The sequence below is a fragment of the Ornithorhynchus anatinus genome, chromosome 1 (assembly GCF_004115215.2).
Source record: "Ornithorhynchus anatinus isolate Pmale09 chromosome 1, mOrnAna1.pri.v4, whole genome shotgun sequence".
NCBI classification, from domain to species: domain Eukaryota; kingdom Metazoa; phylum Chordata; class Mammalia; order Monotremata; family Ornithorhynchidae; genus Ornithorhynchus; species Ornithorhynchus anatinus.
In genome coordinates, this window is record NC_041728.1 from 6,972,610 (window position 1) to 6,984,835 (window position 12,226).

General features: G+C 45.2%; 1 protein-coding gene across 1 annotated transcript in view; it reads left to right on the forward strand.

Annotated features, from left to right (window-relative positions):
• The window catches only part of HCN1 (hyperpolarization activated cyclic nucleotide gated potassium channel 1), a 380,055-nt gene that overhangs the window by 248,722 nt on the left and 119,107 nt on the right, over positions 1-12,226 (forward strand). The window contains exon 5 of the mRNA XM_029074348.2: positions 4,222-4,440. Within this exon, the coding sequence (XP_028930181.1) occupies positions 4,222-4,440 (219 nt within the window). The remainder of the gene's footprint in view (positions 1-4,221; positions 4,441-12,226) is intronic.

Consider the following 12,226-nt stretch of genomic DNA (forward strand, 5'->3'; position numbering starts at 1 on the left):
AATGAGGGCTTAGTCCCGGAAGGCCTCTTGAAGATGTGCTCTTAATAAACTTTGAAGGTGGCGAGAGTAGTCGTCTGTTGAATGGGAAGAGGGATGGCGTTCCAGGCCGGAGGCATGATGTGAGTGAGAGGTCGATAGTGAGATAGACAAGATTGAGGTACGGTGAGTAGGTTGGCGTTAGAGGAGTGAAGCGTGCGGGCTGAGTGGTTATAGAAAAGGTAGAAGGGGGCAAGGTGATTGAGTGTTTTTAAAGCCTAGGGTAAGAAGTTACTGTTTGAGGAGTTTGTGGGGAGGGTCTCGGTAGCCCCCAGAAAACAAACAGCTTGGCCTGATGGAAAGAGCCCAGGCCTGGGAGTCAGAGGACCTGGGTTCTAACCCCACCTCTGCCACTTTTTTTTTTATGGTGTTTGTCGAGCCCTTGCTAATGTATCAGGCGCCCTACTAAGTGCTGGGGTGGATACAAGTAAATCAGGAAGGATGTGGTCTTCCCCTCTAGACTGTAAGCTCATTATGGGTAGGGAACATGTCTACCGACTCTGTTATATTGTACTCCCCAAAGTGTTCAGTACAGTGCTCTGTGCACAGTAACCACTCATTGAATACAAGCGATTGTTTAGTGTTTGGCACACGGTAAGCACTCAGATACCACTGATGGAGCACTTACGGGTGCAAAGCATTGTACTACACGCTTTCTGAATACAAAGCGCATGGTTAGACAGGACCCCTGGCCTCGGAGCTTACAGTCCGTAGTGTGTGCAAAGCACTCTTCTAAATATTTGCGAGAGTGCAGTTGGTAGATTCAGTCACTGCTCTGAGGGAGCTTTTAGACATTTCAAAAAGGCTTGAGGGGCTTTCATCATCTTTAATACCACAGTATTTATAGTATTTGTTCATTCATTCAATAGTATTTATTGAGCGCTTACTTTGTGCAGAGCACTGTACTAAGCGCTTGGAACGAACAAGTCGGCAACAGATAGAGACGGTCCCCGCCGTTTGACGGGCTCACGGTCTGATCGGGGGAGTCGGACAGACGAGAACGATGGCGATAAATAGAGTCGAGGGGAAGGACATCTCGTAAAAACAATGGCGACTAAATAGAATCGAGGCGATGTACATTTCATTAACAAAATAAATAGGGTAATGAAAATATATACAGTTGAGCAGACCAGTACAGTGCTGAGGAGAGGGGGAGGAGCATAGGGAGATGGGGGGAAAAGAGGGTTAAGCTGCGGAGAGGTGAAGGGGGGGGTGGCAGAGGGAGTAGAGGGAGAAGAGGAGCTCGGTCTGGGAAGGCCTCTTGGAGGAGGTGAGTTTTAAGTAGGGTTTGGAAGAGGGGAAGAGAATCAGTTTGGCGGAGGTGAGAAGGGAGGGCGTTCCGGGACCGCGGGAGGACGCGGCCCGGGGGTCGACGGCGGGACGGGCGAGACCGAGGGACGGCGAGGAGGTGGGCGGCGGAGGAGCGGAGCGTGCGGGGTGGGCGGTAGAAAGAGAGAAGGGAGGAGAGGTAGGAAGGGGCGAGGTGACGGAGAGCCTCGAAGCCTAGAGTGAGGAGTTTTTGTTTGGAGCGGAGGTCGATAGGCAACCACTGGAGTTGTTTAAGAAGGGGAGTGACACGCCCAGATCGTTTCTGCGGGAAGATGAGCCGGGCGGCGGACTGAAGAATAGACCGGAGCGGGGTGAGAGAGGAGGAAGGGAGGTCAGAGAGAAGGCTGACACAGTAGTCTAGCCGGGATATAACGAGAGCCCGTAGCAGTAAGGTAGCCGTTTGGGTGGAGAGGAAAGGGCGGATCTATGTGCCAGGCATTGTACGAAGTGCTGGGTTAGATTCAAGATCATCAGTTGAACACAGTACACGTCCCACATGGGGCTCACAGCTTTAATCCCCATTTGACAGATGAGATAACTGAGGCCCAGAGAAGTGAAGTGACTTGCCTAAGGCCACAAAGCAGACACATAGAGTGGGGATTAGAACCCAAGTCCTCTGCCCCCCCCCGGCCCAAGCTCTTTCCACAAGAGAAGCAGCATGACCTAGTGGATAAAGCACAGCCTTGGGAGTCAGAGGACCTGGGTTCTAATTCTGGCTCCACCACATATTTGCTCTGTGACCTTGGGAAAGTCACTTAACTTCTCTATGCCTCAATTACCTCATCTGTAAAATGGAAATTGAGACTATGAACCCCACCTGGGAAAGGAACTATATCCATCCCGATATGCTTTTATCCTTCCCAGCACGTAATACGCTGCCTAACACGTGCCAAGCACTGTTCTAAACACTGGGGTAGATCCAATCAGATTAGATACAGTCCCTCTTCCACATGGGGCTGACAGTCTTGGGGGGAGAGGGAACGTATATTTAATCTCCATTTTACAGATGAGGAAACTGAGACACAGAGAAGTGAAGTGACTTGCCCAACATTACACAGTAATAATAATAATAATGTTGGTATTTGTTAAGCGCTTACTATGTGCAGAACACTGTTCTCAGCACTGGGGGTGATACAGGGTAATCAGGTTGTCCCACGTGAGACTCACAGTTAATCCCCATTGTACAGATGAGGTAACTGAGGCACGGAGAAGTGAAGTGACTTGCCCAACATTACACAGTAGACAAGTGGCAAAGCCAGGATGAGAACCCGGGTCTGCTAAAATTCTGTTCATCCCCTCGATTCTATCTATTGCTATTGTTCTCGTCTATCCGTCTCCCCCAGTTAGACTGTAAACCCATCAAAGAGCGGGGACTGTCTCTATCTGCTACCGATTTGTACATTCCAAGCGCTTAGTACAGTGCTCTGCACATAGTAAGCACTCAATAAATACTATTGAATGAATGAAGAGTAAGTGCTTAAAGAATACTATATTCTTATTATGGAAGGGGGATTTGTGACTGACTCTTGTTCAGAGATTTTCCAAGCCAGAGGACAGCCATTTGTTCAAGCCCACATGGGCACCCAGTTTGGGCTATCAGCTTGGATGATTTTGCTTGTGGCCTAATTAGTCTGGCAACTGTACACTTGGCAACCGTTGCCTGAGCCATCCATTCAGGTGTGCCAGCTGGGGGGTACAGTCTCTGCCCTGCTTCCTTCATTCATTCAGTCATTCCATCATATTTATTAAGCTCTTACTGTGTGCAGAGCACTGTATTAAGCATTTGGGAGAGTACAATGCAACAATAAACAGTGACGTTCCCTGCCCACAGCAAGCTCACTGTCTAGAGTCTCCCTCATCCAGGAGACCCTGGTGGCTTTCGACCCACCAGCATGGCAGTAGGTTGGAGACTGATAACCGTAACTCTTCTCAGTGCTTGGCACATAATAAGCACTTAACAAGTAACATCATTATTGTTATTATCATTCTCAGGTAGTTAGCTATTGATGGAATAATATGATGGAATAAATTAACTTTGGCCCAAAATGGATTTGTGTAGGACTCATGCATGTGACACACATATCTAAAGAATTGGAGCTTTGGAGACAGTTTACTTGATATTTATTTTTAGTTCTCGATAATCCTCATTGTTAATAATAATAACGTTGGTATTTGTTAAGCGCTTACTACGTGCAGAGCACTGTTCTGAGCACTGGGGTAGATACAGGGTAATCAGGTTATCCCACGTGAGGCTCACGGTCTTAATCCCCATTTTACAGATAAGGTAACTGAGGCACAGAGAAGTGTAGTGACTTGCCCGAGGTCACACAGCTGACAAGTGGCAGAGCTGGGATTCGAACCCATGACCTCTGGCTCCCAAGCCTGTGCTATTTCCACCGAGCCACGCTGCTTCTCTGGTTTACTACCCAGTTCTTAGAAAGAACCACCGAGGCTTTTGATGCATGTTATTATTAATAATAATAATGATAGTATTTGTTAAGCTCTTACTATGTGCCAGGTACTGTGTTAGGCGATGGGGTAGATACAAGCAAATCGGGTTGGGAACGGTCCCTGTCCCACATGGAGCTCACAATCTTAATCTCCATTTTCCAGATGAGGTAACTGAGGCACAGACAAATAAAGTGACTTGTCCCAGGCCACACAGTAGACAAGTGGAGAGCCACGATTAGAACCCAGGATCTTCTGGCTCCAGGCCCACATTCCATCCTCTATGCCGTGCTAGAAAGACAGAGAGCAAGGATGCTCCCACAGAGCAGTCTGAAATGTTCCTTTCACTCAGATATCTTCTATCTGGCTCAGTCTTTTTTGTTTTTTTTTCCCCCCTTCTTTTCTCAGAATGATTCCTGGGGCAAGCAGTATTCATACGCCCTCTTCAAAGCCATGAGCCATATGCTGTGCATCGGTTATGGGGCCCGAGCTCCCGTTAGCATGTCCGATCTCTGGATTACCATGTTGAGCATGATCGTCGGGGCTACCTGCTATGCCATGTTCGTTGGTCACGCCACTGCCTTAATCCAGTCTCTGGATTCCTCCCGGCGGCAATATCAAGAGAAGGTAATTGGCTTCCACTATCATTTCTCCCATGTTGGCGGGAAAATCTGTCAGTAGTCACAGAAATAGGCTCTTTTGCTTCCTCTTCTCTATGTTGATTCAGCAGGATTTGTCCTCTAGACTGTCAACTCATTGTGGGCAGGGAGGGAATGTGTCTGTTTTTTGTACCATTTTACTCTCCCAAGTGCTTAGTGCAGCGATCGGCACACAGTGCGTGCTCAACAAATACGATCGAATAATAATAATGGTATTTGTTAAGCACTTACTCCGTGCCAGGCACTGTACTAAGCACTGGGGTGGTTCCAAGCCAATCAGGTTGGACACAGTCCCTGGCCCATATGGGGCTCACAGTCTCAATCCCCATTTGACAGATGAGGGAACTGGGGCCCAGTGAAGTGACTTGCCCAAGGTCACACGCAGCAGACAAGTAGTGGAGGAAGGTTTAGAACCCATGACCTTCTGACTTCTGGGCCCCTGCTCTATCCACAACACCACGTTGCTGGTCTACGCCACGAAAGAATGAATTTGATCTGAATTACTCTGGTCTTTAGATCGAGAGGCTGAGCTGCTCAGTTTTTGGATAGTGTTTTGATTCCAATCTCGACATTAGGACAAGAACAGTTAGACTCTCTTCCTGAACGCAAGGAAGCCAGACACAATAAATTGGTTGGCTTCAGCATCCGTTCAGTGAAGTCTATCCGACAGGAATATTCTGTAATCGAAAAGTCTTGTCCACAGCTAATCATCTTTAGAGCAGAAGGGAAAATCTAAGTGTTTTATTTTCTGGAGAAATAATTGCACCATCTCCGGGCTAGACGTCTTTTTAAGGTAGCATTTTATGACCGAGGAAATCAAAAGAAGACCCTGCAAGGATTGCTTCAGTCTCGTTTTAGAGTAACAGCTCCAATTAAATTGGAAGTTACTATGAGCATAATCAAAAAAGGGATGATTTCAACTAATAGGAGCCTTTAACTTTATACCTTCAAAAGTGATGGCTCATTTTTCCTTTAGAAATCTTCATTCAAAGAGAAGACCCCCAACACCTTGGCCCTTTTATTCCTCTTAGAACACTGAGTTTTTTCTCCTCTAGGCTTTACCCTGCTTTTGACAGAAATGTACCATGTTTTCTTCTGAAGAACCTCTCTGATTCTAAAATAATTTCAGTCTCTCCATTTCCTGCATTGACAACATGTCGGTTCTTAATGGAGTAGTAAGTCTGTGAATGAAAAGCTGGATTTGGTGCTGGATGGGCTGGGAGCTGTAAGAAGCTGTGAATTCTAGAAACCCGCTGTTCTAAATTTGTGCTCTTTAAATCGAATGAATTCTGCACTGGGACAGTGAGAAAATATTAGAGCTTCTCCCCATTTTCCCCGCCCTCTGATTCTCCCAGATGGTTTGACAAGTTTACATGGCTTCACATAACGGAGCTTGGTTTTCAAAAATCTCAGAGGCTTTTGACATTTGAGCAAATTCCACGTCAAGTGAAATGAGGTAATGGAGGCATTAGCAGCACTCTTCAGTGCATATTTCGTGCAAGGATTACGTCTGGATAATTTAAGATTCAAAGCCCCTCATTTTCCTCTCCTTGTACACATACACACACGAATGAATGCATGTGCACACAAACACACACACACCCATTTAGGTCCATATTCAAAGGTGATGCTTGTGAGATCTTCTCCCTATCCACAACTTTGTCATGTTTATTGAGATTTACTGTGTGCAGAGCACTGTACTAAGTGCTTGGGAAAGTAAAACTGTGAACCTCACGAGGGACAACCTGATCACCTTGCGTCCTCCCCAGCGCTTAACAAAGACCACCATTATTATTATTATTGCAATATAACAGACAGACACAATCCTGCCCACAGTGAGCTCAAGACTGCAATCCATTCCATGCTGCCGTCCTGCAAAGTTGTCATTTGCTCCTCTGTTTACCACTTTACCACTTACCATGCTGCTGTTTTTTAAATCCCCCTCTTGGTTTTCCAACCTGACCAAAACTCCTCCTTAACAAAAGCAATACATTTGCCTGATCTAAGATCTAGGGCAAGCCGCTGGCCTGGGCGTCAGAAAGTCATGGCTTCTAATCTCAGTTCCACCACCTGTCTGCGGTGTGACCTGGGCAAGTCACTTCACTTCTCTGCCTCAGTTCCTAGCTCTGCCACTTGTCAGCTGTGTGACTGTGGGCAAGTCACTCAACTTCTCGGTGCCTCAGTTACCTCATCTGTAAAATGCGGGTTAACTGTAAGCCTCATGTGGGACAAACTGATTACCCTGTATCTCCCCCGGCGCTTAGAACAGTGCTCTGCACATAGTAAGCGCTTAACAAAAACCGACATTATTATTATTATCATTACTTCATTTGTAAAACGGAGATTAAGACTGTGAGCCCCATGTGGATCGTGGATTGCGTGCAACCTGATTACCTTGTATCGTCCCCAGTGCTTAATCCAGTCATGGCACGTAGAAAGCATTTAAACACTTAAAAAAAAAAATCTCAACTTCTCACGCCCTCAGTTGCCTCATCTGTAATATAGGAATTAAATACCTCTCCTGACCTCTTCTTGGACCGTGAACCCCATGGGGGACAGTGACTGCATCTGATTTTTCATCTTGTATTTACCTCAGGTTTTAACACAGTGCTTGGCACGCTGTAAGCACTTACCATAATATTATTAATAGTAGTAATACTGATGCCTGGCTTTGTTGTTTCCTATGGGCTGTCTGTTGTCTTCCAACATCCACGGCAACACCATATTGTTTGAGAGTGTTTTGCGCTGTTGCTGGAACATTTATCCTGCTCGCTCTCCTTGCATATGCCCCACTTCATTCCCACAGTCAGCAGATGCTTTGGTATTTTACTTTCGTCTATTCTCACACATCCCACCCAATGGAACTGTGGGTTGGCGAAGAGCGCTTCAGTCGCTGGTGAACTGACAGTGACCTGGATCTCTCTTTGCTGTAATTTCTACCGTCATTTGGCGTCGCGTAAGGATCATAGGTGAACCTATGAGACGCAGCATGGCCTAGTGGAGAGAGCACGGGCCTGGGAGTCAGAAGGACATGGGTTCTAATCCTGACTTCACCACTTGTCTGCTGTGTGACCTTGGGCTAGTCTCTTCACTTCTCTGTGCCTCAGTTACCACATCTATAAAATGGGGATTAAGGCTGTGAGCCCCACTTGGGACACAGACTGTGTCCAATCTGATAAGTTTGTATCATGGCTTAGTGGATAGAGCACAGTCCTGGGAGTCAAAAGGTAATGGGTTTTAATCCCAGTTCCACCACTTGTCCGCTGTGTGACATCGGTCAAGTCACCTCACTTCTCTGTGCCTCAGTTACCCCCTCTGTAAAATGGGGATTGAGACTGTGAGCCCCACTTGGGACGAAGACTGTGTCCAACCCAATTTGCTTCTCTCCATGTCAGCCCTTAGTACAGTGCCCGGCACATAGTAAGTGCTTAAATACAGGAATTATTATTCCTGTAATTATTCCTGTAATTATTATTATTATCATCTACCCCATTGCTTAGTACAGTGCCTGGCATAGAGTAAGTACTTAACGAATGCCATTAAAAAAAGTCTGGAGTAGGTTTAGATCTCACAACTTATTGTTGCCCTACAAAGCATAGTCTGGGTTTCTTGATTTGATTTTTCAACTTCTTTAGCTGTGCAGTTTGGATAAGAAACTGCAATTCAGTAACACTAAAATTAGATAGTCTTTCATTATGTGATTGGCTCTGCAGTGCAGACAAGTAGATAACCTCTATCGTCTGGAGGTATATCATCGGTCCGTGTTTCCCCTCTGATTAACTCGTATCTACCGCAGCACTCAGAACAGTATTTGACACTGAGTAAGCACTTAATTAATACCATTATTATTATTATCATCATCATGGGCTGGTTCTGTGAAAGAGCTCATAACTACCTGAAGATCATCTCGTGACTCTGTTACCAAAAACCATAGCCTCACAGAAGCCTCGAAGACCTTTGATAATTTTTTTATGAAATTTAAGGGCTTACTATGTGCCTGACACTGTATTAGCACTGGAATAGATTCAAGCTAATCAAATTGGACACAGTCCATGTTCCACATGAAGCTCACAGTCAATCCCCATTTTACAGACGAGGTAACTGATTCTGATATTTGTTGAACACTTACTATGTGCCAAGCATTGTACTCAGCACAGGGGTGGATATAAGCAAATTGAGTTGGACACAGTCCCTTGTCCCATATGGGGCTCACAGTCTCAATCCCCATTTTACAGATGAGGTCATTGAGGCACAGAGAAGTGAAGTGACTTGCCCAAAGTCACAAAATAGACAAGTGGCGAATCTGGTATTAGAACCCATGACCTTCTAACTCCCCGGCCCATGATCGATCCATTGTGCCACTTGATTTTTGTATAATGAAATAATAATTATATTTAACTCTTATATGAGAGGGATTCACATTTACAGGCCAGGCCAGTAGCAGAGCCAGTATTAGAATCCACGTTCATCTAGCACCCTCTAGAAGCAGCGTGGCCTAGTGGATAAAGCACAGCCCTGGGAGTCAGAAGGTCATGGGTTCTAATCCCAGCTTTGCCACTTGTCTACTGTGTGACCTTGGGCAAGTCACTTCACTATTCTGAGCCTGTTACCTCGCCTGTAAAATGGGGATTGAAACTGAGCCCCACGTGGGGCAAGGGACTGTGTCCAACCTGATTTGCTCGTATCCACCCCAGCGCTTAGTACAGTGCCTGGCACATAGTGAGTGCCTAGCAAATACCATAATTATCGTTATTATTAGACTGTAAGGTCGTAAGGCAGAGAATGTCTGTTTAGTCTTATATTTACTCTCCCAAGAGCAGAGAAGCAGCGTAGCTCAGTGGAAAGAACACGGGCTTGGGAGTCAGAGGTCATAGGTTCAAATCCCGGCTCTGCCACTTGGCAGCTGTGTGACTGTGGGCATGTCACTTCACTTCTCTGGGCCTCAGTTACCTCATCTGTAACATGGGGATGAAGACTGTGAGCCTCACTTGGGACAACTTGATTACCCTGTATCTACTCCAGCGCTTAGAACAGTGCTCTGCACATAGTAAGTGCTTAAAAATACCAACATTATTATTAGTACAGTGCTCCACACACAGTAAGTGCTCAAAAAATGATTGGTGGGGATTTATCACCATGTCAGTTCAGTGGGTTCCTGAAATACCTTTCTTTGTATTAAATAAAAAAGGGCCCATTTATATCATATATGTTTGTTTCCTCAAACCATCAATCAAAGATTTTTCATCATGCTATACTGCCTGCTGCTAACAGATTCTAAACCGGTAAGAGAAGTAAGAAATGGGGTTTTGTACTCTTTGGAGAGATTTCCACAGCTTGCCCCCTACCCTTCCCTTGGAAAAGTATTTCTGAGCACTGGTATTTGGGGATTAATTTTTGTTGAATATTAATGTTTGGTCTTTAAAATGTTAAAGTTATGTTTATAATCTAGCTAAATCAGCTGTCTAAAATAGGAAGATGGGGGGGGGGCATTTATTTAAGCTGAAATGTAAATTGATGAAAACATTAATCATTTGGAATAGATTCTGATAAGCACAGTCCTGAAGCAATGTTTGGCTTGCAAATTAGCATTATGAATCCAAACTCAGATTCCATTTGTGGCTTGAGATGGCACAGAATAGGCATTTAGAGAGAACAAGAACTCCTTCAGGCCTCTCTTGCAGGAGTGCAATAAATAACCCACTGGCAGTACAAGAAATTATATATTTCCTCTTAAAGGAGAGAAACAGCTACCCCGGTGCTTAGCAGAGCACTTGGGACCTAATACTTAAATTAATAATAATATTATTTATCATCCCTTTGAAGCCCCATCCTACTGAGGTGGTAGTGCACAAACGGGAGGTAAACAGAATTTCCTAGATTGTATTTTCCTGCTTCTACAATATTGACCCTCTGGAGGCAAGCAGTGGGGTGAGGGATCAGATCGAATTGTACTTTCCAAGCACTTAGTACAGTGCTCTGCACACAGTAAGTGCTCAATAAATACGATTGAATGAGTGAATTTGGGATTTGCGGGCAAAGACTGTGTCTCTTGTTCTTTCGTACTCTCCCAAGCACCGAGTACAGTGCTCTGCACACGGTGAATGGTCAGTAAATACGATTGAATGAGTGAATGAACGAATAACCATCTTTCCCAGCACAGTTTTCCCTGTCACCTCGTTTCCAGAGCACATCTGACATTTCGGATGTGTGAGTACAAGTTTGAGGTTCCGGGGGGGATTAACTGATTCCACTTTTCTCAGCTCAAACTCTACTCAAAATGCATAAACATGTAAGGGGAGCGATGGAGGAGAGGAAGTCCCCAGTTTAATTGGAATTTCAAATAAGGTCGAAAGATTGCTTCAGTCCTGGGAGGGAATTGGTAAATCTGAATATCGACCTCCCAGCTTGAGAGAATCCAGTGGGGTGGAAGCGTTTTTTTTGATTCGCGGCTGGTTCGCCGTGGTCTAATGCTCCAAGTGGGCGGTGAGTCTATTCTACTTCTGCTATTGACCGTGCTGATTAGCACTTACAAGTTTGCTCAGGTGAGAAGCAGCGTGGTTTAGTGGAAAGAGCACGGGCTTGGGAATCAGAGGTGGTGGGTTCTAATCCCGGCTCCGCCACGTCAGCAGTGTGACTTTGGGAAAGTCACTTAGCTTCTCTGTGCCTCAGTGACCTCATCTATAAAATGGGGATTAAGGCTGTGAGCCCCACCTGGGACAACCTGCTGGCCTTGTATCTACCCCAGTGCTTAGAACAGTGTTTGGCCCATAATAGGCGCTTTTACAAATACCATCATTATTATAATTAGTATTATTATTCATCTTCCCAGTATGCAAAACCGCTCACTCTAGAACACCCACCTAAGGCCTGAGTGGTGGAAAAGATAAGTGGAAACGACTAATATCAAAGCCTCTTGGTGTCAGAGAGATATTTGGTCTGTGAAGGTTTTAAACCCTGTTGATTCTGGTTCTAATCCTGGTTCCACCACTTGCCTATTCTGTGATCTTAGGCGAGTCACTAACCTCGTTGAATCTGTTTTGTTATTGTAAGTGGCCTATTCTGTGCCATCTCAAGCCACAAATGATATCCGAGTTTGGATTCATAATGCTAATTTGCACGCCAAACATTGCTTCAGGACTGTGCTTATCGGAATCTATTCCAAATGGATTAATGTTTTCATCCATTTACATTTCAGCTTAAATAATGCCCCCCCGTCTTCCTATTTTAGAAGTGGGCACTAAATGCTGGTTTCCTACACCCCTAGGGTGTGAATTCATTCATTCGTGCATTCCATCGTATGTTAAGTGTTTACTAGGTGCCGAGCACTGTACTAAGCACTAGAGTGAGAGTACAGTGCAGCAGTAAACAGACACATTCCCCGCTCATAATGAATTTACAGTCTCTGTATGGGCCAGGGACACTGTTTGATCTGATGGTTCTGGACGTCCATACTTAGCACAGTGCTTGGCACATAGTAACCACTTAACACCTGCCACAGTCATTACCATTATTCAAAGAACCATACCGAGGGTTTGGTTTTTTGTCGTTGCTTTGTGGTATTCGTTAAGCTCTTACTTTATACCAGGCACTATACTAAGCTCTGAGGTAAATACAAGATAGATTAGACACAGTTTATGTCCCACATGGGAATCATAGTCTTAATCCCCATTTTCCAGATGAGGTAACGGAAGCCCAGAGAAGTGAAGCGACTTGCCCAGGATCACCCAGCAGGCAAGTGGCAGAGTCAGGATTAG